The 26,163-nt window shown below is 31.9% G+C and overlaps 1 protein-coding gene across 1 annotated transcript; it reads right to left on the bottom strand.

The window, feature by feature from the left end:
* Positions 1 to 217: 217 nt before the first annotated feature.
* LOC130441490 (gamma-interferon-inducible lysosomal thiol reductase-like) lies at positions 218 to 2,934 on the bottom strand. The gene is made up of 4 exons (XM_056775198.1): positions 2,850 to 2,934; positions 1,673 to 1,816; positions 1,421 to 1,600; positions 218 to 1,153 (listed from the first exon to the last, which is right to left on the bottom strand). Exons 1-4 carry the CDS (start codon positions 2,898 to 2,900, stop codon positions 902 to 904), a joined length of 627 nt encoding a protein of 208 aa, XP_056631176.1. The 5' UTR covers positions 2,901 to 2,934; the 3' UTR covers positions 218 to 901.
* Positions 2,935 to 26,163: the final 23,229 nt, after the last annotated feature.

Here is a 26,163-nt window from a genome sequence, read left to right as displayed (position 1 = left end):
ATTTTCCTCTTTTAACTCTCTCCTGTATTTACCATCGACATTTATAATTGGTATGTTCATTCTGAGCTCCTGAACTATTACTGGGATATTTTCAACTTTTTTATTGAGTCATAGTTGATTCACCGTATATTTATATTGATATCAATTATCAATTTTTATATATACATGTATATCAAATTGTAGTAAAAAATTTATTAACATAGTAATGATTACACCGTTTTCTGAGAAGACGCTTTATTTTCATAATTTCAAAATTAAATGCTTACGGTTTTATGTATCTTACAAAAAAAAATGTTTGTTGTATACTTAACAATGTGAAATTACATAGTCTTGGATGTTTATAGAGCAAAGCTAATACATAAATTGAAGACTAATAGAACTAAATAATGTTGCTGTCAAACGAGAAATGATATATTCGCAAATATTAATTAAAAAATTAAAATTCGTTATAACTAAATCAATGGAAGTAACATCGTGGTTTGATTGATAACCTTTTGCGCTTTATTTGAATTTGTTCAATTTTCTGGAATATTTTATTTTATTTCCAACTAAATCGATTCCGTTTATGATTTTAAAATTATTTATATATCTGGTGGATGATGGTTATGGTAGATGCTGATAAAAATATCAATGGACAAAAATACGCTACAAATCTAATTTCTTTATTAATTGCTAAAACTTTGTTTCAGTTGTAATTAGGTTTCATATTAGAACTAATATGTACTTTCAAAATATTCCTGTCGATAGTTTTTTTTATTGCATTTATAAGTATAGAATCTACAAAAACATAGTCGATTTGATACAAATAAAACGGCATAATGGAATGATTAGAATAAAAATTTTTACTGAAAAATTCCTTCAACTTATTTGTCTATTTCATCGGTAAAAACAAATTTCATATTTATTCAAAATCTTGGGGACATCCATTTGGTTTTTCATCTTTAAATTTTGAACAAACTATTTTGATGAATTCTCTTCTACTGTTTTGTTCTTCATCTCTATCAGTTTTATCATTAAATATAATATGGGGAAGATATTCCAGAGGCGGCCGCAAACTTTTTGCTTGTTTATGATATTCAACTAAATACTGAGTTCCTTCATCTATTAAGCAGTCTTTAATGTCGCTCCAGGCCAAATTATTACTACGTAAACACTAAAAAACAATCCATTCAAATATTTTCGGTAAGACAAAATTGTTCGATTTAATTCATATTCCAAATATCATCTGAAAATCTAGGAAATGCTTCAACTCAATAAGCATCTTTGTCGTACGTCTTTTTTTCCAAATGAGCTGGTGATATTGAAGGTACATTCCAGGATTATCTAGGTGTTATTTCGGAAAAGGAACTTGTTCAACTGTTCAGAAAATAATAAGATACCTTTATAGTTGAATTGGAAAGTTGTAATAGGAATTTAATACCTTTTTGATATCATCCTTATCTTGTAGATCACTGGTTTGCAAATGACATTCGATAAAACTGATTTGCGCTTTTTGAGTTGCGTTTAAATGTAGGACGCATGCGTGAACTTTGTTAGCGTAACATTCTTCTTTACCATGTTGACAAATAAGACGGTATCCGTTTTTATTTTTGTTGACGTTCTTAAACAAAAATAACGAGATTGTTTAGATCTTTGTGTCGATTTGTATTGTGTTGTAGATTTCGAAACTTACTTTAACTCTGTTTACATAAGGAATCAAGTCCACTGTAAGAGAATTGTCACCTAAAAGTTGGTATCCTGGATATAATTGTCTTGAAATGAATTGCTTTGAAGCGGGACATAGAGATTCATAATAAACCGATACTTTCACTTTTTCCTATAAAAAATAAAATTTTCAAAACTGATTCAGTTTATAATAATCTTTTTTATCGAATACTGAATTTACTAAGAAAAATTAGCGAAAAAAAATATCTGGATTTTCGATACATGTGTATTACGAGTCATATTTTTTAAGTAAGTACCGTTTTGTACCGCCGCCGCAACCTCAAGGTCGGCGTTCCGCACATGCGCGCTGGTTTCCTACATCTCTTTTCTACGCACTGACGCCATTACAGTCTGATTCTTCATTGTGTACGTTGTTTACTGAGTGTTTAAGATGTCTCCGACAATCGTGATACCCGCCGACTGTGAAGTACGGGCTGTTATACGATTTCTTAGTGCTAAAGGTGTAAAACTGATCGATATTCATCGTGAGATCTGTGAAGTTTACGAAAAAAACATTATGAGTGATCATCACCCAAAAAAGTGAAGTTTAAGCAAGTTTTTTGGGATAGAAAAGGAATATTGCTAGTGGAGTTTCGGCCTCGTAATGAGACAATCAATGCAGCGTCTTATTATAAGACATTGAACAATCTGCGTCGTGCAATCCAGAACAAAAGAAGTGGCAAGTATCGTTTTTCTACATGACAATGCCCGTTTATATGTAGCCACATGGCTACACATAGCAATCGGACCAAAGATCTCATCAAATCTTTTCGATGGGAAACTCTAGATCATCTTCCCTACAGCCCTGATCTGGCGCCCAACGATTACTATTTGTTCCTACACTTGAAGAAACATCTGGGCGGTCAGTGTCTTCAAGTGGTTAATAAGTCAGGCGGCAGAATTTTATGAGGAGGGTATTGAAAAACTGCTTCAATATTCACGGAAATTATGTAGAAAAGTAGATTAAGGTACAGGCCTTCATGTAAAAATAAAATTATTGCGATATCTTTGCACTTCTTTTTTTAATTCCAAAACGGTACTTACTTAAAAAACATGCCTCGTATTTTAACGCATATATCGATCGGTAAAATACTGATGTAGTACTAGTATTTAGTAGGAATTCTGTTTTAATCCAATATTCTTACCTGAATAGTAAACTCCAATACCGAAATTAATAAACACCAAAACAAGTACATTTCAGCAACTCCGTCAACAAAATAACATGAATTTATATCCATATTATTTTCAAGCTAGTTCATTATATATGTTCCTAATTTGAGGTCACCAGTTCATTATTTTTTTGATTATATTGTATATAACGTGACCTATTTTGGAGTCACTGCTGTTATTCATGTTTTCTGTTTAGCCCATTGCAGTAGCATGAAAGAAACCTCAATGTCGTTTCCCAATAAAATATTATTTATTGTGATAATGACAGATTAATTTAATTAATACACTTATTGATATAAACATGAATACTGCGTAAACTTCTCAACTTTCTTCGTCTTGTAATTAACTTCAGCATCGACTAATCACAAAAATATCTACTCCAACTGTATTGGATGTAATGTAAGTATATATTTAAAAGCCGCACCTGACAGAAACTCTAATGTCATTTATTGGAAAAAGTTCTTTGTAACTGTCACTTTATTTAGAAGAAATATACAATTTGTATTTTATATGATCAGACAATGGGAGATTCAATCAAGTTATGAAACATCTACAACTCCTACAAATACATTTTCGAGAGTGGAAAAAATTTTACATTGTAAGTGTCCAATTATCGGAACAGTGAGATATCAAATGATTAATGCCGAACAAAGAATCGGTGAAACCTTGGATATTATTCGACGAAGAAAAACTTTCAGTTACAGGTAACAAAATTATATTTAATACTGAAGATATTTTCTTTCTGTAATATTCACCGAAGGTCATCTTTATTATATATACACCCCACAAAAATTATCGCATCACTGGTATTTTAGGATATTTTTAATACTTAATTTTAGTGTTTTTTGATACAATCTGTATATGTATCAACTTAATATATTTCTTATTTTTTCTTACAAATCTTTTTAGAAACAATAATGCTCGAATAAATCATTTCTGTCTTGGAGAATGCATTGAGAACGAGAACTTTATAAGCAAATTGTGTTGTTGTATAGTGAAAATTTTAAATTTATTTCTTTAATAACGGATGTGCCTCAACGTTTAACAAGACATGCGACGAATGAAGAAGCCGCTGGAATCATCGCGCTCATACAAAATGGCCGCAGTCAAAGATACGTCGCAAGGGTAATTTGGTTTCAACAAAGCACCATATCCAGAGGTGTTATTCGCTACCAAGAACCAGGGCAACTAACCAGGAGACCCGGGCAAGGCCGCGGAAGGGTAACTTTGGCAGAAGATGATCGTTATTTGAGGTTAACGGACGTTAAGAATTAAGCATGCAAACAGATCTGTTGGCTGCTCGTAATAAGCCTACAAACAGTTCGAAATAGGAGCTGAGAGAAGCAGGTATATGAGGAGCCAGAGCGCCAGCTAGAGGTCCACGTCTTACCAGAGAACATTGAGTAGCAAGATCGGAATTTGCTCGATAATACGCAAATTGGAATAATCAAGATTGTTCCGATATTAAGATTTTGTCTGTATTCATCAGATAGACGTGTACCAGTTAGAGTTACTAAACTGAAAATTTTGGTCGTGGTTGTATCATGGTTCGGGGAGTAATTTCTTTCGAGGGTCGCACGGAGTTGATACCAGTGAATGATGAAAGTCTAAATGCTGACAGGTACATAACCAATATCCTAGAATCCCAGGTAGTATCCTATATGCCTCATATCGGTAACAACTCTGTGCTAATGCACGATTTCACGATGCATTGATGTTTGAAAGTCTTAAATAGTATAAGTAAAAATCTATGTCGACGAAATTTATGGAAGTGGTATCACAAAAAAACGTTGGTACTATAAAAAAGTTCTTTTAGTCTATTTTGAAGAACGATTAATTGTATATTATTCGATATTTCGAAGTAAGTTCATAATTAAAAATCTTTTTTATGAAGTGAATGATGAAACATTTTTTATGATTCAATGATAATATGTTAAAGTGGAGCATAAACAGTGATTATTTAGTAATAAACAATAAAAATAATACAAATACCTTCTTATCTTATCATACAAATAAAAGCAATTAGGAAGCAAAAACTTAAATATGTCGCGAACTTCGATAAGGCGGGTAGTGGCCCTTTTTCAAGAAACTGGTGTCGTCTAGGTCGGTGTCTGGTCGAGCTAGAGTGACTTCACAGATGGAAGATCATTATATGGCTAATTTCACTCGAAGAAACCGAAGAATAACGGTAACAGCCCCTCGAAGTCATTTTTTGTATACCTACCGAAGAGGAGTACCATAAGAAGGAGGTTACATTCTTTAAATCTCAGGGCAAGAAGACCTTTAAGGGTACCTAGACTTCTACCTCGACATAGAGCTGAACGTCGCCAATGGGCCGAAGAGCAACGGAATTGGCTTTTAGCCCAATGGCGCAACGTCTTATTTTCTGACGAGTCACGATTTGGCCTACAGAGTGATAGTAGCCGGGAAAGAATTTGGAGATGCCCAGGTAGACGAGAGCGACTAATTTTCAAAAGAAGCGTTGTCCCTTATGAAGGTGGATCAGTTATGTTTTGGGGGAGTATATCGAGCAACCTTTGCGCAACTAATATGGAGCAAATTTTATTTTGCAAGATGATAATGCCAGACCACATCGCGTACCAAGGGTACAGAATATGCTACAAGAGGGAAATATCCAAAGATTAAACTGGCCAGCAAACTCTCCAGACTTAAATCCCATCGAACATGTATGAGATTATCTTGGCAGAGCAATATCCAATAGAGAAAACCCCCTTTAACTCTCCGGGACCTAATTGCAGCTGTTCAAGATGAGTGGAGCAATATGCCCAATAATGTTAATGAGTTGATGAGCTAATTCGTGACATGCCAAGACGCGTTGGAGAATTAATTACAAGAAGAGGAGGAAACACAAGTTATTATGTTATGTTATTTTCAGTATCCACAGTTTTTTCTTAAAAAATTAAAAAAAGGTTTTATTTTGTTTTTTTTTTCTGATTTATTTTACAAAATTCTGCTTATTCTGCCTATTTTTACACGAAGTTTTTGCTTTGTAATTGTTTTTATTTGTATGATAAGATAAACAAGTATTTGCAAACAAAAAATCCTCAAATTAAAATAAACTTGCGAAAAATTACCAAGGGGCCAATTATATTATCTACACAATTTGATGAAATATGTCATTTTAATTCTAACTAAAAACGACTCCAAGAATGTAGGTCTGAATATAAAAATTTCAAACTAATAATTACCCAGTTTATTAAATAAGAAGCGAATTAAAACTTAGATAAATACATCTGCCGTTAAAAAAAACATTGTTTGGTCGAAATCCTTTTTAAAATCAATTAAACTTTATTATGAAACAACGATCATATTAATTTAACCTCGTATATTGGAAATTACCCATATTATTTTTTTCAATTTTAAATTGAATAATTGGCGTTATGACGTTTGTTAAAAATACTAGCTACCTACACCTTTAGTATATCTATAAATTTTTGATACGGTTGTCTGCAAAAAAAGTTTGTAAACATCTGTTCAATATAAGTACCTATTAATTAACACAGTCGGTTGTTGCGAATAATCAATTTTTTTCACATTAAAAATTTCTCGTATATACAAAATAATGTTTGTTCTCAGATTCTGGAAAAACCGTTGGGCTATCATCAGTTGTTTACTCATGGTACTGTTAATGGTATTTCTATTTTTATACGGTACCATAGTAGGAGCTGGATTGTGTTCGAGCAGTTCCTTGGGAATATCGGAGGGTCCACCTTGTACCGCAACGTTCGCTTTTTTACGGGGCATAAATTTGGGAAGAACGTCTAGCGTATTTATATTTTAATTATTTAAATTATAGTCTATACTTCTTTTAAACAATTAAACTATGTGAAAGTTTTTTTAGTACTTCATTGTTTTTTAAATTCAAATAAATGTTTATCTAATATATCGAAAAAAATTTGTTTCTCTTCGTAAAAAGATATGTTGGGTAGTAAATTTATTCCTATACGACTCTTTTCACGAACGATACTATCAACTATCTACCATCAAAAAGAATAATGTTAGCGACGGTAGCGAAGTTAGCGAAAAGGGTGGAAAGTGTCAAGATCTCGAAAGATGTTATGTAGGCAAATAGCATCGAGTTTCGTCAAAATATCGAGTTAGTGAAACGAGAAGAGATGCTGGAGTATGAAACGACTTCACTACTTCCAAGAATAGGGTGCTGGAGATGTAAACTAAACTCGCCAAAGAAATAAGGAGAAAGGATGAATCGTAGCAGCTACTGTCGTCAACAGATTGATACATGAATTGATTCTAAAAATAACGATATAAGAATAAGGAAATACGAATATAAATATCCAATCAACTATCTCAAAGGATTCGCAACCAAAGGCGGATTGGATAATTCACGGACTTGCTTCAACCTCAATGGGGTTCATTAGTCTGATTTCCAACTACAAACCTGATTTTGTTTCATTCGATATTTCAAGAGATATCTAAATGGTAGATAGCACATAATTTCGTCAGTATATAGTATATGTTAGGTCTAGTTAAATATGCCACCTCTGCTTTAGGGTATCTCACGTTTGATCTTCCAAATCCTTTCTCTAAATAGAGCAAACATTTTTTTTCTTTTTCAAGATATCTTAATTATGGAGGTGGAATGTAGTTCTAATAACGTAATAAGTTGTATAAATTGCAATGGCCTTTCACAATACTACAATATTAAACTTTTTATACTTGTATGTAATCATGACTTTTGCCAATTCCATGGCGGGAGCTGTACAAGTAGATGTTACCTAGGACTTTACTTAGTTCAATGAACGATCTTTTGGTCAAAGCCTTGGAGAAACATTAATAATTTTTTAACTTTTTATTTGCAAGAATTACGTACAAAACTAAGAATTTGTAGGAATAGGATACTGTTAACTATTGTTCTGTACATAAAAAAATGTTCGTTCGCTGCTTTAGAGTCGCGTTTAATCGTCCCTTTTGATTCTTACTTCTTTTCAAGTGATAGAGAGAAGCGGGCGTGATAAATATTAGGCTATAAATGGTGTGTGGAGGAGGGTGGCATATCCGGAATTGCCGTTTTGTCTGTAGAGTGAGCGAGTTAACTGAAGAGAGATGGCGACAGGGCGGGCGACAGTGAGAAGCTGTCGCAACCTCATGCATTCGAGCGTGTAATTGGATGGAGTGCAACGCGGCGTCGGATATCGACGACAATCAAAGAACCGACGCCGATTCCGGAACGAAAACCGTGTAGGAATTATTATTTGCTAGGTACGAGGAGGATATCCGGATGGTTAATATACCGTGTGTATGCTTTCAACACGTTTTATGTACACTTCAAACGGGAATTTAAAGGGTCATAGATGAGAGAAACCACGTGTCCGGTGGAATACAAATTAAGAACAATTAAAACTGCTATTAGTAAAAATTTCAAAAGTCTGGTATCAAGAAACTAAGAATAGAGTTTAGATAGATACTACTAGATAAAAAGCGTTGAGGTGTCGATCATAATATTGAGAGTAACTTGAATCATTATTTATGAATAAGTCGCTTGGCGGAGGTATCAAAATGTTTAACGTACTAAAAGGTAGTTGGAAAAAAATCGTAGAAAATATAAAGTTAAAAACATTCTTCGAAAATCTATCGAATTAAAAAACGTATTTATATGTAAGTATAATATAAAATAGCACAGTCAAAATTTGGTTTAAAAATTTTTAAATATTTTGTGGTTATATCAGAATTTACATTTAAAGATTGTCCTTTTTTTTGTTCGTTTTCAATTGTTTTCGTTTTAGATACACAACCCATCTAGAAACAAACGAATAATGAAAATATTTATATTAAATACTTAATCGAAATTGGTGAAGAGTAACTAAAAGTATTATTAATACTCTGACTCATACATTCTTGATTACAGTCATTATTTTTATCACTTTTTTGTAGTGATAGTTTTCTTCATTGAGATAATAATATATATTAGCTACTATTTAGATCAAACGTATTTCTGTGTTGTGAAATATTTGTAAATACCGAAAAAATCTATATCTACTAGGTACTATTGAATTCACTGTATTGATACAAATAAATTCAAATCCCTCAATTATTATTGTCTTCTTCAAGGTGTCGTGAGGATCAAATCAAACATAATGCAATGTTTCGTTTACAATCTACAATACTATGTTATTATTTCTGATGTAGTCGTTTCTGAAATAATCTATTCATTATTGGTTGTTGTTTATTTATGGTTTCATATTTGATATCAGTAATTTTGATAATGATCCGCGTTGCTGTAACCGAATCTAAAACAATATCTTTGAGATATAATTTACGCTTTAATACGAGATTAGAAACGAAATATGTTTTGGTATTTTATGAGCAGAGACGCAACAAATTAAATCTCAAATAGGGTGTCCAACGAATTTTTTATAATAATTAAAAAATTTCGATCGATTGACTACTTTCTAAACGTAGTTTAGTACTAATTTCTATCATTTCTGTGTTTTTTTATAAATTTTTGTTCCAGTTATTAAAACCTTTTTTATAAAATACATATCGAGATTCTTCTACATGTCTCGGGAGGATTCTGAAGAAATTATACATATAATACCTACTCCTGGTTTATTAATAATCCACGTAAAATCCTTATACGAGTATTTTTAAAAAGATGAAGATTTTTTACCAATTTTACTATCGGGGCTAAACAGATTTGTAAGATTATAATTAAAGCACCTTGAGTTACGCAAGTCTGCTTTTTAGTTTAGATGGTGTCAAGATACCCTGGATACCCCCGTTATTGCGCCCCTGTTTATGAGTATAGTATTATTCATTTATTAATTAATTAATTGCGACTGCTTTTTGTGGTATTACTAGTATCTCAATCAAAATTCACTTGCCGAAAACCGGGTACTTCAATCAAATTAGTTTCAAAGTACGCACACACATAATAATATCGTTTTATGTAGTAACTCCGGGAGTTAGAGCGAACATAAACCAAACTTTTATGAAAAATATTCACGTCCGTACTGAGAAAATCTATACGACAACCAAACCAACAAGAGTCGTTCATTTACAAAAGAAGTAATAAAGAGACACAGGAATGAAATATTTTATTGCAACAAGGAACATTTAAAAAGTCACCCGAAAGCGAAAAGACAACATAAAAGAGAGTCATCATTATTTTACACCTCTCCGAAAGTGTTCTTCACATAAATATGAAAATAACCTGACGCTTTATGCTCTCCATAAAATTCTACTTTGTGTTGAATAATCTTCAAATTGCCTCGGAGCACATTTCAAGATGAAATATGGTTTGGCGGAAAGTTGGAGAACCTCGAGAAAAGCGAGCTTTCCTTGCTTTCTTGTCGCGGTCAACTTTTGTAGGCGACGAGTCTCGGATCGCATTAGCAAAAGCGAAATATACGTGAAAATAAAGAAATAGAAAATTGTTCGGAAAGTTATTTTTGGAAATTAAATTGTGTTATATTCAATACTAAGTTGAATAAGTTAAATTTGCCTCATTCAGTCCTGAAGAAAGCTCAGAACGAAACAATCCATTACCATTAAGATTAAGATGTTTACCACAATAATAAAAAATCTTCTATCAAATTTTCTAGTGAAAATATTATTTCGACAGCAATTTAAATAAATACGGATAATCAATAAACAATTTTTGTTTGTTTCTGAATTTGGCAACGTCTCATCCGTCTCCCAGTGATTTTTCTCCTTCACTCGTCTAATCGCTTCCCTTATTTTATCTCCGTTTCTGGTGTTGATATTATCGCTTTATCTTTATTTTAAAAATAAAATGTTCTCCTATTTCAACAATCATAATTTTCCTCCTATTGATATTAATATCAAATATTTTTAGAACCTGGTCTACGACAGAACGATTATGGTGTTTATACAGAGATACTTCTACATAATGATAAAAATTTACGACCAACTCCGGAAAAAAATCAATTAACCGAGAATTCTATTGAGGGTTATTTAAGAATGCGGTCCCATCCTCACTATTTATACGTTGGCAGGCAGCCACACCATCTATATATCCATGAATGAGCAGTAGCCGGTTGTATGTTCAGCGACCAGACAAAATATTGACCAGTTTTACCTATAAACGAGTTTTTAAAACCAGCGTGAAATTATCTGATTTATACGAAACGGTAATTTGTTTACAGTCATTGTCTAGATATTGTCTCGTAAATCACAATTTTTATTCCAAACGTTAAAGATGCTTTTTTTTTATCTCTACTATTTGGTGTCTTTATTAGCTTCAGCTCGTTAAAACGTAAATTTCATTAAACACATTCTAATAATGAATAATTCGGAATGGACATATTTCTCTATTTTCGTATTAGAGTCTATTTCAAAAAGGTATGGAGTAATAAAATGGGGAATTCCGTCCATTTCGGCTCAATTTCGGTGTAGGTCTTGAAATAGTATTGTTTGTAATATTAAAATTTCAAGTAATTGCGTAAGAGAATTAGGAAAAGTATGTTTTCTGGCATGAAGTGTCAATATCGAAATATTGTGTAGGGATAACTTGGGTCAGGGATGGGGAAACTACGTCCCGCGGGCCGTCTCCTGCCTGCAAAGCGTTGAAATCCGGCCCGGGACCATCGAACAAAAATCAAGTACAGCTTTCTTATTATCAGAAATAACATTATCTTCAATGGGCAGTAATGGCACTATTTTTGAACACCAGCAAATTGGAATTTTTTAAGTCTTTATCTAGGACACAACATCCAAATATAGTCGCCCATGCCCAGAAAATAATGGTACAAGCTATTTGTGCGAACAAACGTTTTCAATAATGAAACTAAGCAAAAATTGTCCTCGTAATAGGCTTTCGGATGACCTCCTTTTTCCATTGTGAACAATTCAGCATCACAATGGAGCCGGCTTATCATGAAGTCATGCAGAAACAAAAACAGTTCGACATGTCACAGGTTCACACAAAGACCAGTGCTCCTCAACCTTTTACTTCGCAACAAACTTCAGTTCAATGAATTGCAATTGTAGAAAGGTTATTTTTTAATATTGCACAATAAATTGGTGTTTCAGAAAAATTAAAACAATATTTCTATTTTAGTAAATAATGTAATGCTACTTGGCCCCCCAATTATATTTCGTTTAGCCCCTGCCTAATTCTAACCCTATTTCAAATTCGGCTTTACGAGTATCCTATCGGCACGCCTTTGACACACTATTTTCAGTGTTTGTGAATGCATAACAATAGGCTAAACCTATAAATTGACCTTAACCGGGGTGGTACTTGATAAAAAGAACGAATTTTACAATGAAATCATTTCCAAATAGCTATAAAAGAGGCTTAAATATTCGTTGTGTCACTCTGTGATCCCTTTACATACCTAACGAAGTTTTATTACTCTGTACATTTCTGAAATAAACTATAATCATACTATTTTTCAATGTGTATTATTTGTTTTATTGTAAATTAGTTGATAACAATCTATAAACGTTTTATACTTTTGTGCGTAATCGAATAAAGACGTTATCAGAGTCTTAACGTTTATAATATAAGTAAATTTCGATCTCCGATATCGTCTATAATAATCCAAACAATATCCATGAATAGCTATATTACCATATACGAAGAGAGAATTGTAAGTGGTCAGAAATAGGGATCATAAACTTCTAAAATGTGTTCTATCACATTTCGAGATAAGATCGGGATCCCCGGGTGGCTGGTGCAGTAACCATCTTGAACGTATGAATTGTTATTGCGTTTTCCTTCCTAAGGAACGGCAGACGTCTCATTCTAAACGTTTCGAAAGAGCCACACACATACACGATAAAGAAATATTCGAAATCGGTCCTACCATATTGGACGATTCGATAATACATAGCGTCTCAAATAATTTGTAGCAACCATAAATCAGTATTTATTGAACAATTAACTTCAGATCTAATAAAATTTTGTTTAGAAATAGTGAGGAGATGTGAATAATAAATTGTTTGTATTGGTATAATTATTACATTGCTGATTTAATTCCTTAAATATACACGGTGTTACTAAATTCGACTGCCAACACTCTAGGGGATACACCTTTGGCCAAATTAAGGATGTTTAAGCTTGGAAAATAAAACGATTTTTTATCGATAAACTTCGAATGTTGTGATCGATTGTTATTTTAACTTTTCGACGGTTATCGGGTTAATACATAATAGATAACACAAAAAAGGTAAAACACAATAAATTAAAGCAACTTTTCAAATTGTTCATCTCATACGTTTATACAAGCACTGATTTTTCCCAGCATTGATAAACGCACGTTATATAAAACATTAGATCTTTCTCTTTTACTAGCAGACTCTAATAGACGAAAGACTTCATATACCTTACCAGAAAAAATCAAAGATCCGGAGACCTAGCTGGCCAATCTGGTCCACATCAATCTATCCAGTTCTGACCATAAATGGCCCTTAAATGGAGTCGTACAAAGATGAAAGAATCTCCATGATACTGAAACATTCCTCTAGAGAATTACCATTCGATTTTACTGATATTTTTTATTATTTGTCACTCGACAACAGCTAAAAACAAGGTTTTCTGTCTTTCCTTACAATTTTCCAACGTTTTGGTTCTCCTTGTAGAATTCTTGTTTATACTTTAGTGAGAATTTCATACCTGGGACAGTCATAACTTTATTGAGTTGGCATGTGAAGGTGCTGCTCGAAAATTATTGTCGTTTTCTTGCTAATATTAACCACCAACACCAACAACTCACAACTGCACATGATTAATTCATTGGGATTCACTGACAAACGTATAATCACTTTGTATAAAATATTGCTACGTTTCTATAAATAAAGCTCTTATTCATAAATATAAGAAAAAAATTTTCAATTAAAACATTTTCATACATATTTTCATACAATATTTTTTGAAATGTTTTCACTGCATATATAAATCTCTGAGTAATCAAAATTTTCGTCGATCCCTTACTCACGTTTTAAAAATAACGAAGACCATACTGTATATATTAAATTGTCATAATATATATATATTTTTTTATCGTTGAAGAGTATCTCTTTTTACCTGAAACAAGTACGAGATTAACCCCCGTCAAATTGAGCAGCTGATCCTTATGACTCATTCAAGTAACTCGTGCTCGAGTTGCGAACGTGAACAAAGCCCGAAATGACCAGTGGTCAATTTTGAAAGACGTCCCGCGGTCTAATGATCGATCTACTCTGGTACATCTGGTCAGCAATTGCGGTGGTATCAAAATGTGGGTTTGTCGTGTTAAGGGAGTGTTAGAGGTTTCAAACTATATAAATTATTGGATTTCAGACCTGCTCAACAGGCTCCATCTATAGAATTGGGATGTGTGTGTGTGTATGTGTGTGCTTTATTTGAAATATTGTACCTTTATGTTTTATATTTGAGGGTTTGTTTTTGCCGTCTATCAATCAACGATACGCGTGTTTAATATTATCATTCAATTTTTACCATTACTTTAGAACCAGTTCTGTCACATTATAGCAACGAAGTAATTTCTAAAATTTTATTATAGAGATTTGTTGTGATTCAAAGGGTGTAAAACCACGAAAAAACATTTTGTACCCAATTAATATGAATGACATTAATTTCGAAATAGTTGAAACTGAAATATTACTTACTTCGTTCGTAGTTAAACTCGATTTAAATAACAAGAAGTTCTTCGTCATATGACACATGAATAAAATGTGTTTATCCCATAGCTATGCGTGTCGGTATCAACTTCCCCAGAAGTCCCTGGTGTTAATAAACTGATCGGATTTCTGTATAAGCCGTTGCCATAAATTATAGAGGCTTTAAGTGGTGACCATTGTAAATGGAATTATTTCGCTTGTTTCTACCTTTCCTAAGTGAATGTTAAATTGAATTATTGGAATAAATAGTTTCGTTTACACTATGTGGGAGACATTTTCTCTATTGGATTCTCTATTGGAGATGCGCTAAATATATATACAGAGTGGGCTTGAGAAAATTTTGTTAATCGGGGCTAATAAAGAAAAAAGGGGTAATTTTATACTTGCGCAGTCCCCTCGTTTTTTGGCCACAGAAAATCGAAAAATCATTAGATTTCAATGAATTTTTTTGGAAATCTTCGTTTTTACGACGAATTTATATGAAAAATAATAGGAAATATCTAACTAGAAGATTTTATATGGTTTTCTGACTTTAAATTCTCTTTCACAATCGCACTTTTCAAAAGGAATTGTCAATATTTTTGATTGTAAAAACCTGATAAATCAACATTTTTGTATAAGTTTTTTTTAATTCGTTTGTTTTTTTATGTAGAATATGAAAAAAAAATATGAAAACTTCATTTGATTAATTGGAAAAGAGTTATCAACAATTATTGGTGAATGAGTGGATTTTCATAAACATTTAAAGTCCTGAAACGAATACAAGTTTTCATTTTTATTATTCCCATAATTTTTTTCGTAAATCCGCCGTAAAAAGGAATATTTTTGAAAAAAATTCATCGAAATGGTGTGATTTTTCGATTTGCTAAAGCCAAAAAACGACCGCGAACGTATAAATTTACCAAAAAATGAAATATTGTTAGGACTGACGCAGTCAGTAACGATTAAATGTCAAATTAATTTAGATACAACATTATTTAAAAGAAAAGTGGCCGATTACTGCGGATTGGGTGTTCAAAGGGAGACGTATTTTAATTTCAATTTTAGTAAAAAATAACGAAAAATTTTGCTTCCAAAAGATATTTTTTAGGATAATCAAGTTTTCGTTGATGATCCTGAATTTTCAAATAAGTCCCAAAAATGTATTTTCCCTGGTCTATAAAATCAACTTTATAACACGTTGTCATATTTCTTAATAATACTGCTGAGAGTCCCGCGAAGAAAAACGTGTTTTTCTCGCTAGTTGGGATTATTCTTCGTGTCAAAATGTTTGAATAAATTTCAATAACTTTTAACTTGATAGTAATTGTTTGAAAAAGTGGAATCATTTAATTTTATTAGTATAGCCGCAGGGAGCAATAGGCCACCTGTAGAGACACATTACATGTGTTGCATTAACGCAGATATTGAAGGAATTACCTATACAGCCTGTTTTATAATTGAACACAAACAAACAAATATCGACTGTAAATATCGATAACGATGTCTAATGGGATTCATCTTCTTGACGTCACCTCTATCATACGAATAAATTAAATTATGTAAAAACTTAACTTATTTATTTAGAATTTCCATAATTTATTTATTGATGTAGACACCTCCAACTTTAGGTTAGTGTGGTAGCAAATAAAATATTCATATCCACATATCTAGCAATATATTGAAAGTTTAGGTTGTTGTTAAGACTCGGTAAGTTTAAACTATAAATGGATTATATCTTGAAAACGATTTTTCATATATTAAAAAAGGTTTTGTATTAGCCGAAATATTTATTAAAACAATCACAGAACCGTTACCTCCAATCTAAATGGATCGGATTGTGATATCCAGAATGTCTTTTAGTACCGTTTATTGTAGTAATGTAAGTAAATAGTAAAGTATTTTCCAAGCCCGTATATGTATTTAGGCTTAAAAAACGAGTACTTCTAACATTAGAAAAGTGCCACTTAATGTCTGTCGGATTATATAATTTAGAGGCACGGTGTGAGAAGACAGGCGTACGCCCATCAAGTCCATTCTTTTTCGAATCATCTGCCTGAAGTGCCTTTTGTGTTTTGTCATTGTCCTGTTTATATAAACTGGTATATCTTGTTCGGATGACTGTGGTTTCTGTGTAGATTTATTGACTTCTATTGTAATTGATACCGACCATTAACTCTCTTGACCATTCAATGAGAAGAATTATCTCGATTTTTCAGTTAATAGATCAGTTGTTGGTATTTCAAACACGAAAACATTTAAAGATGAATGAATCAGTGGGCGTAAAAGTATATAATGTTACATTTTTTTTTAAAAATAAATTTTATGTGTATTCGCGTTCGATGAATAATTTTACTGAAAATTCAAACTTTAAACTCTTTCATAGTCTCGAGGCAGCCAGCGTTTGCTTATACTGTTTCGATTATATCTCATACGTCGATTAGTATCTCTATATTTCTGCATTTGGCAATGATGTAATATATATCATCGATATGTAAAATTGCAAATTAACCACCTCTTGATAAATTCCAAATTTCATACATAACCTAACAAAGACATAATTCAACTTTGCGTGTGGTCATTAACCATGATACAAATCGGGATTATGATAATGAGCGCATATATTTCATCGTATTATCAATTTGTTATTGCCACACCAGCATCCGTGTTGAATTAATAGGGGTGGTCCATTGGGATAGATGTAGCCGTTACTAATAAGAATAATGCCGAACACGCGACATCTAATGGCGAAGGCGGACAATCAGTATAAAACATACACGTGACTAGAACGTCACTCGTCAATGAAGGTACTTTTTTTAGGCCAGTTCAAAACGTCGATATTTTTCAATTAAATTCAGCGAAATCGTTTTTTTTTTTGGTTGTTGATAACTTTACATATTTGAATTTCTTTTCTTTAATAACTATTGAGAAATTTTAATGGCTTGTAAGATGTGTCTCAAAAGTTCAAGATATGGATGGGGACAAACAAATGAAAATAATACCATATCTCATTTCCTTATGACTTGATAGAAATTTTCATTTCGAATTCACTTTTATTACTCCAATAGTATCTATCTAATGTAAACAGATTTAGTATCAAATCGAAGAATTCTTAATTTCGTAAATAACAGCACTTATCTTCCTTCTAGTCTGTGTTACTTTGAGCAGAGCCATCGACGATAGGAAGGTTCAATTCTTTCGGATTTCTTGATTCGGTAATATTCACCTTCACCAAAAACTATTGTGAGATATATTTCGACAACATCCTTAATTATTTTTGTCAATACGCAACGAACTGGTCTATAATCAGCCACGTGACGGTATATCACTCCCAACGCCTTTTTTCCAACATTCGGGTATAGTTTTATCTCTTCATGCTAAAGTGGATTTGTTACATAATCGATACGGTCATGAACGACGTTTGACACCCTTCCTTGACTAATTTGGATTTTATTACACATTTTTATCTGAGAAATTCACTGAATAATGACTATTCCACATATATTATTTTCGAATTAAATATGGATGATCATAAATATCAAACAAGTTTTCATTTAGATGAAGTTTGATTGTTGATTGACCAGGCGTCCTTTAGAACAGCGGTGTCATACAAGTTTCTAATTTAATCCAAATTCTAGTGGCCTAGTTGAATTTGATGGCATATTATGATTACTTATTGAAACGATGAATTAAAATTCTAAAAACAATATAAAAACAAAATGTTTGTATTCTATCCAAGATCTAAACGAACCATTATGTGAATTAACAATCTTTATTTATTTAAATAAAAATTCAACATCTATAGACTTGTAAACGTCAATTACCACTATAGTCCCAATTAACTTGACAGCCCAATTGATTCTTTATGTTCGTTCCTAAGACCTGGATATTTTCCCGTAAAAAGAATTTTCTCAAGCAGGACCGTCACGGCGATTTCATGAGTGAAATAAATAAAGAAATTGATGAAATTTGATTGTTGAATAACATATAATTTTTTTGAATTCTGAAATCTAAATTGATTTAATCCGTAAATCTGCCAATCATTTACATACAATACTGAAAATAAAGTTAAATATGGGATCTTTGAAGGTTATAATTTCGGTGTTCATACGAATGCAGGAAAGAGTTGTATTAGATAAAATTTAGACGCGTTATTTATACTATATAGTTTATAAAAATTGTCAGGATATAAAATTATATATTTTCCGATATGAAGATGATTGCATTATTGCCGCACCAAAGAATCAAATAGAAAATATGAATAAAAAACTTCAATTCACAATCGAAATCGAAGAAAATAATAAAATCAATTTTCTTGATGTCACATTATATAGAATTAACTATAACATAAAAACAAAATGGTATACGAAACCAACTTGGTCCTCAAGATATTTAAACTTCAATTCGTGTCATCCTATGTCACAAAAAAGATCAGTGATAATAAGTTTGGCTGATAGATCTATCGAACTTTCAGATCCTGAATTAGATGCTTAGCTATTCAAAATGCATTGAAAGAAAATAACTATTCGGAAAAAATGATAAATAACATATTCAAGAAAACGATAAACAGACACTACAATCAAATAAAAAACAGAACAGAAACCAAACATCAAAACATTTTTCCTTACCATATGTACAAGGACTTTCCTAGTAACTATCAATTTATTTTAATAAATATGATATTAGTAGTATTCATGAAGGACATAATACGTTATCCAAATATTTTACTAAATTAAAATCTAAAGTGTACTAATTGTGACGCTATCTACATAGGACAGACATCTCACTATTTAGAAAATAGACTAAGAGGTCATCAATACGATAAAAAAATAGAACTGCATTAACGAACCGTGAAATATCAAAAAAAAACATAAATTCAATTATAAAGATTCAAAAATTCTTGAAACGGAATCTAATACACGAAAAAGAGAATTTTTGGAAATGGTTCACATTCATAAAACCTTTTTTATTTTATCCTTATTCTGATATTCAGGATATTAAATATAGATATTAGTATGTATATGCCCCTATATGCTCAGGCTATTTTGTCTGTGTTCAGTTGTTGTACAATGTTGACAATTAATTTTTAAAAAAAAATAAAGTTGACGTCTTCGAGTCGTCAGAAATCAGCCAGCGTTAATTATATTTTCGATGGCCGAAAATATGTTTTTAAAAATTTATTTAACTCAAAATTACAATAATTACTATAATTACTATAATTAATATAATTTATTGAATGAAATATATATTCAAGAACAATACATACATTCATTAAAAAGTTTTTTCATATTTCACAATTTTTCATATATATAATAAAATAATTGCTGACAAAGTGTTTACGATATTTAATCCTATTGCGTTTTATTTAAATAATCTTCTGGAATTTTCTCCATGTAACTCGTTTTATTTTTTTATTTAAGTTTATTTATAAGCATATTTTAATAAAGTCGAAACGAAAAATTATTAAAAAAAACTAATTTTAAAACAGAAGAGACCTAAAATCAAAAACATTTAGATACATTAATAAACATATATATATATATATATATATATAAGAAACTTATCCCGGTAATTCAATTATTTTTGATATATATTCCGTTTCAATTATCAATATTGGCGGAAAGCCCTTTAACGTTTGTTCTAAAACCATATAAGCGCTGTCTCTAGTGAAATCTAGGAGAGCAGTATATTGTAAGTAGTTTCTTGAAAATCGAAACATCAGAAGGGAATGACTAGTAACTGTAGCATCATTCATTCTTATCAATGTCAGTACTAAGCAGATTATGTTCTAGTGACGCGTGAAACCGACTCTAATCCTCACTGACGAACGTTACTTACGAGGCCAATCAAACACCACACGTGGCGTAACGGTTGATCTCTCTCGTCTTTCCAATTCCCGTAGTCTATTTTAGAATTTCCGAGAGATTTTATCAATGGTGGAAAATAATTGTAATGTACGCGCAGATTTTTTAAACTCTGGTATAATAATTTTTCCGTTTTCAAAATATGTTGGACTATAGAGCATCTGGCCAGATTTACAGTTTATACTAAACCTTATTATTACTGACTTATCATTCGAGCATGAACAGAACCGCAAGCAACTTGTGAATGTGTCCTTTTGTAATCTTTTGGCAATCAGTCACTGAGTTATGACAGCTCTCGGTTTTGGTCTTTAGTGAAAAGAGATTGTGTAATATAGGCCTCATTGACTTGACATTAGATGTGTATACCTATTTATGTCGCTTTTGCAAATATATTGATGGATAGGATATAAAAATCACTTCCATACACGTACGTTGAAAATTTTAAAATATAATAGCTCTATTGAAAAAACAGAAATATTCATCATAAGCAGACGTTAATTCTAATATCGTATTTATATCTTCATATCTTTGTTTAGTCTACGTTTTTTCTTCTAAAGAATCCATTTTTCTTTTTATATCTTAAAATATGTTTCCTATTTTCGTTTACACGTTATTTTCGTCGCCACTTTGATTTTGTTTCTTTTTTTTCTATCTCCACTGATTACATTTTTATCTTCAATGTTACTTTCTATATCTAGAAGTTATTCTTCAGCTTTTATATTTCACGTTTCATTATAGTAATGAATTTTTTTCTTCATTATCATCACTTTTACTAGTTTTAACGATTTTAGTCCGTTATTTTTTGTAGCTTTTCCTCGATCAATTATTTTGCTATACCATACGTTAATTATTCAAATATCTAAACGTGTGTCCAAAAAATAAAATTTCGAATTCAATTTTCTACCGTTTTATAGTTCAATGCACGCCTCTGTCGGCATAAACAATCTGGGGTATGTCAAATCAACCGACAGTCGGATGTTTTGTTAAAGAGATCAACAAAAAGTGTCATCTTTTGACATGCGTTAAACTGTTTGTGGATTTCCGAGTTATCGAATATATCGGTTGAATGAAAAGGGTTTTGAGCGGTCTGTTTGTCATTATATAACGTCGGATTCGGGTTGTTAAATACTGTAATGTTGATGGGAATTACATGAATTTGAATAGGTTTCTATCTTATTGTTAAACACGCTAGACATTGAAAGGAAGTCCACGAGTAATTTTTTTCTCTACTAACAAAACTTTCACCGGTTTAAACGTAATTGGTTTTTGATGTTATGCACATACACACTTTCCACATAGATCATCATATACAGAAAGATACGAATATATGAAAACGCTCTACTGGCATGATTTACGAAGTTATTCCTAATCTTACAAAAATTCGATTAATATATATATATATATATATAGTCCTTTTTTGAAAATTCTGGAAGATAAACGATAAACGTATAATGTATGGATTACCGTAGAATCGCTAGTTAATATTAGAGGGGGTATTTGTATACTAAAGGAATGAACGTTTAATCCTATGATTGATGATAGCGAGTTAAAACTGCTATAAGACGATCCGATACGGTCCATTTAACCTGATGAGCCCCCGGTGACTGCTTCGTAACGTCGACCCAAACTTTACTCGGATTTGTAGAGAGCACAACTCAATGGAACAGAAAAAAAACTATATATATCAAGTAATAAACTGTTGAACTGAAAAATCTAATTAGATGATGAATTTATGTAATTTGATTATTACCGATTTAACCGAAAAAATGATTTATAAACTTATTAAATGTTTCAAGTTTATCGGAGATGGTATATAATAGATGGTTATTCATTCAATATTTTTGTCTTGTAAATTATTCCGCGAAATATATAAATCGTGTAACGTCAAATACAACACCATCTTTCATTGATTCAGATCACCGGATCACTGTCAAACTTTCCATAAAACTGCAAAGACAATGTCGAGAAAATTATGACAAAACAACATCGACTGTATGACGGGCAACCTGATTCAATTTGTTCACTAACCCCAAGATTTGTTTTCCTGGTTATAAATCAGATTGCGACAATACAGGCGATATCCATTATCGTTAGCCACGGTGTATTGGATGCGATTTCTAAACAGGGGTGAATTGAGATACCAGAAACATTAAAAAAATTTGATACTTTTTAGACGTATCGTATAATATTTATTTATATTTCTGAGCAATAGAAATATGCATTTATTTCATGAGGAACAAGAGCTCGAAATAAAGCCATATTAATAAAAAAATATATTTTCAAGACTATATATTTCAGTTAAAAAATTTTTCATAATTTTGTTAAGAACTTTTTGGGGCGTCGTATATTTTTATTTGACAGTTGAGTGAATCGATTTGGTTTGTTATGCGTGTGTTCCATACTTAAACAATTGATTGGGGTGGTCCAATACTGAGTTAACGTCATCGAAAAGTCTCCCCTAAATTCAATTGTTTTTATGGAGCCGGAACGTGTGCGCACGGATTGATCGTAATTGCATGTATTACAAGTCAAGTCGAAACATGCTGTACTTGCTAATACAATTATATTACATCGGAGCGGTATTATATTGAAGGGAATTTCACTGTTAAATTTCACATTTTCCGTACTCATTCAGATATTCAAGATGTAAGGTATACCTCTAATATTAAAAAACATTGGTTTGTATATTTTCCACTAATTTTTTTAGATTTTATCCCTCTAAACTCATTGATGTTGAACATGAAGACCGATTGCGTCAAAATTTTAGAACTCACTGATAAGATAGAGAGAAATGATTTATTGTCATAAAATTGTTACAATTTGTAGACAAAACTTTGTAAAAACTAAAAAACAAATTTAAAAATAACTAAATAAAGATACAAATGAAATAAAATTTCAATATACAAAAGAAAACCATAATGAGTAACAAAATTATAGGTAATAGTAATAGTATATAAGTCCATAGCAAAAATTAAACTAGTATGCAACATGCCCGAAGTTGTTTACAGAGTAGAAGTCACTTCCAAGTAAATATACACTCAAATTATTGCGGAATGTGGGACAAGATGATACCGATTTGATTTCGATTGAAAAGTGATTGTGCATTTTTTTTGCATTAAACTATTGAGCCCTCAACTAATTATGAACGTGGAGTTGAAAGGTAAAGCTCTTGCACCCCGTTCTTAATCTTTCTGAAATTGGAGAAGCGTGCTTACGAATTAGGCAAACGGATTCAAAGATAAACAAGGAAGGAAGTGTCAGAATTTTTAATGTTTTAAATAAATCCCTGATACAAAAAGGATATGAAACAAATAACGAACGCATCAATATGATTATATGACACTTTTGACATTCAAAAATATCTTATTGTCATATTAGTTTTCTTTTATCAATAAAAATCAAATAATTCTGATAGATGATAATGAAAAGACAACCAATCCATACAATATTCTTGTATATCAATAGAAAACTGTAAATAATAATTTTTTTCCAAAAAACGAACATATTGTTGCTATCGTATATTTCTTTGACATCCTCCATATCTCACATATAGTTTACAGACACCATTTTGTGACAAAGTGTTTATGACTTCATTACCGAATATTCAACAAAATATACCAAAAGATAAAAGTGACTGTTGAGAGACGATTTTTCTTAGTTCCAAAACTTTTTTTTTGTTACAAGTGCGACGTTGAAAAATGTGTTCAACATCATTTGAGGCTGTTTGTTTTCGAAATAATTTTACTCTATTCAATTTATAGTCTTGTCAAACAGAAGAAATTTACGATAATTGAGTTGTTATTACAACTATTAATCGCGCAAGATGATTTATCCAACTAAAAACGGCGTAAATTAAGGGTAAAGAATATTTTGTTTAACACAAACATTTTCCAACTAGTGAAATAAACAGTCTAACCATGGTCGTAAAATAAAGAACTGATTGCAGTTTCAACGAGATTCTACTATATTTAAATTTTAAATAATTCAACTCCATCTAAATAACGAGTGATATTTTTGCTGGTATCTTTTTGGCAACACTGTTTTTGACAGTTCACGCGTCAATCGTGTCATGTGTCATTGTCAAACTTGTTCAGTATGGTCTATAACCGTGCTCGGTTAAGAGAGTGCATCGCGCACTTCTTCCAATTTATGGGCAGTTTGCTCGGGAACTATTGGGAAATTTTTGGTGTAAAACCTTGTAATATACGGCTGGTGCAAGAATTGAAGCCACACGATCTCCCACAACGTCTAGCATTTGGTGAATGGGCGCTAGCAAAGTTGGAGGGAGATCAATTTTTTTATCGAAAAATTGTGTTCAACGACGAAGCTCATTTCTAATTGAATGGATACGTTAACAAACATCTGGAGTGAATACCAACCAGAAGCATTACAAAAGCTACCGATGCACCTGGAAAAAGTCACTGTTTGTCGTGGATTACGGGCCGGTGGCATCATCGGGTCGTACTTCTTCGAAAACGACGATGATCGTAACGATACTGTGAATGGCACGCGCTACCTTGTGATGATTGACGATTTTTTTACCCAAAATGGGATAATAGGACATGTCTGACATATGGTTTCAACAAGAGGGTGCCACATGCCACACGGCACTCGAAACAATCGCCAAATTGAGAGCCACCTTCGGCGAACAAATCATCTCACGTTTGGGGCCGCGTAGATCGTGTGATTTAATGCTTTTGGACTATTTCTTGTGGGGCCATGTTGAGGCTAATGTCTACAGCAACGATTTAAGCCAATATTGAAGCATTTATTCGAGTAATACCGGTCGATATGTTGGAGAGAGTGTACCAAAATTGGACCTTGCGCATGGGCTATCTAAAGCGGTGCCGCGGTCAATATTTGCATGAAATCATCTTCAAATCATTAAATCATACTGATCGTTCTCTCGATTTCAATAAAGATTTCATCAATTTTATTAAATTTTTTGTGGTTTTCTTCAAAATCACATCCTTTACATCTTAAAAAATCACTGATTTGAAGATAATTTAGAATTTTGTTTCATTACAAAATTTTTGTCTCAAACTAATCTTCTTTAATCCATCCTGATATTCATGTTATATCTCTATAATGCGCTGATGGAAACGTCTTCCTTCTATCCATATTTTCCAGTTACAAAACAAATATCTTCGTGGAATACAAAATTCAAATTTGGGAGTTCACTTTTTATTGATCATCACTTTTCAAATTGTGACTGAATATTCAGTTAATCAGACAAAATATGAAGTAAACTTTTTTCTGGTAATCAGAATTAATTCAAATATATTTGATACCACCCTGTTTTCACAATAAACTAACCAGTCATACTCTAGCAGGGATACCAATTGTTTGTTTATCTTTAAGCGATTGTTAGTTAGTCACCGTTTGAATGTAGAAAAAGGCGTTAGGTTCTGCCCATTTCTTTCACGTTTTATTTAAATGAATTTTGGCCCCAACACCTCCGATTATATCAAGAATATTTTAAAAGCTCAATTTTCATAATCAGTGCGATATCATTGTAAAGTAAATCGTTTACAATATGCGATATTTTTTCATAAATTAATCATAAAACTAAAGTATGCAGATGAAGTAATAACAAGTACAAACTATCTTTGATAATGAAAACTAATAAGAGTATGATTACACTTATTAAAATGAGGATTTATACCAAATAACATGTAGCTTTCAACTATAAATCAGCGAACCAATTCAAGAGAACGGATTTGGCAAAAAGATGGTCCGAAAAAAGTAATCACCGTTATTTTGTACGTATCAATAAGAACAGATTATAAAAGTTACCTACTTAAAAAACCACCAGTAA

Source organism: Diorhabda sublineata, chromosome 3, assembly GCF_026230105.1.
Source record: "Diorhabda sublineata isolate icDioSubl1.1 chromosome 3, icDioSubl1.1, whole genome shotgun sequence".
Lineage (NCBI taxonomy): Eukaryota > Metazoa > Arthropoda > Insecta > Coleoptera > Chrysomelidae > Diorhabda > Diorhabda sublineata.
The sequence above is the reverse complement of the archived record's forward strand: the minus strand, read 5'-3'. Positions and strand labels throughout refer to the sequence as shown.

Coding starts and splice junctions, on each gene's coding strand:
- LOC130441490 (XM_056775198.1), bottom strand. CDS start 2,900: ATGTACTTGTTTTGGTGTTTATTAATTTCGGTATTGGAGTTTACTATT. Junction 1,817..2,849: donor TATTGGAGTTTACTATTCAG/GTAAGAATATTG, acceptor TATTTTTTATAG/GAAAAAGTGAAAGTATCGGT. Junction 1,154..1,420: donor ATAAGGATGATATCAAAAAG/GTATTAAATTCC, acceptor ATTGTTTTTTAG/TGTTTACGTAGTAATAATTT.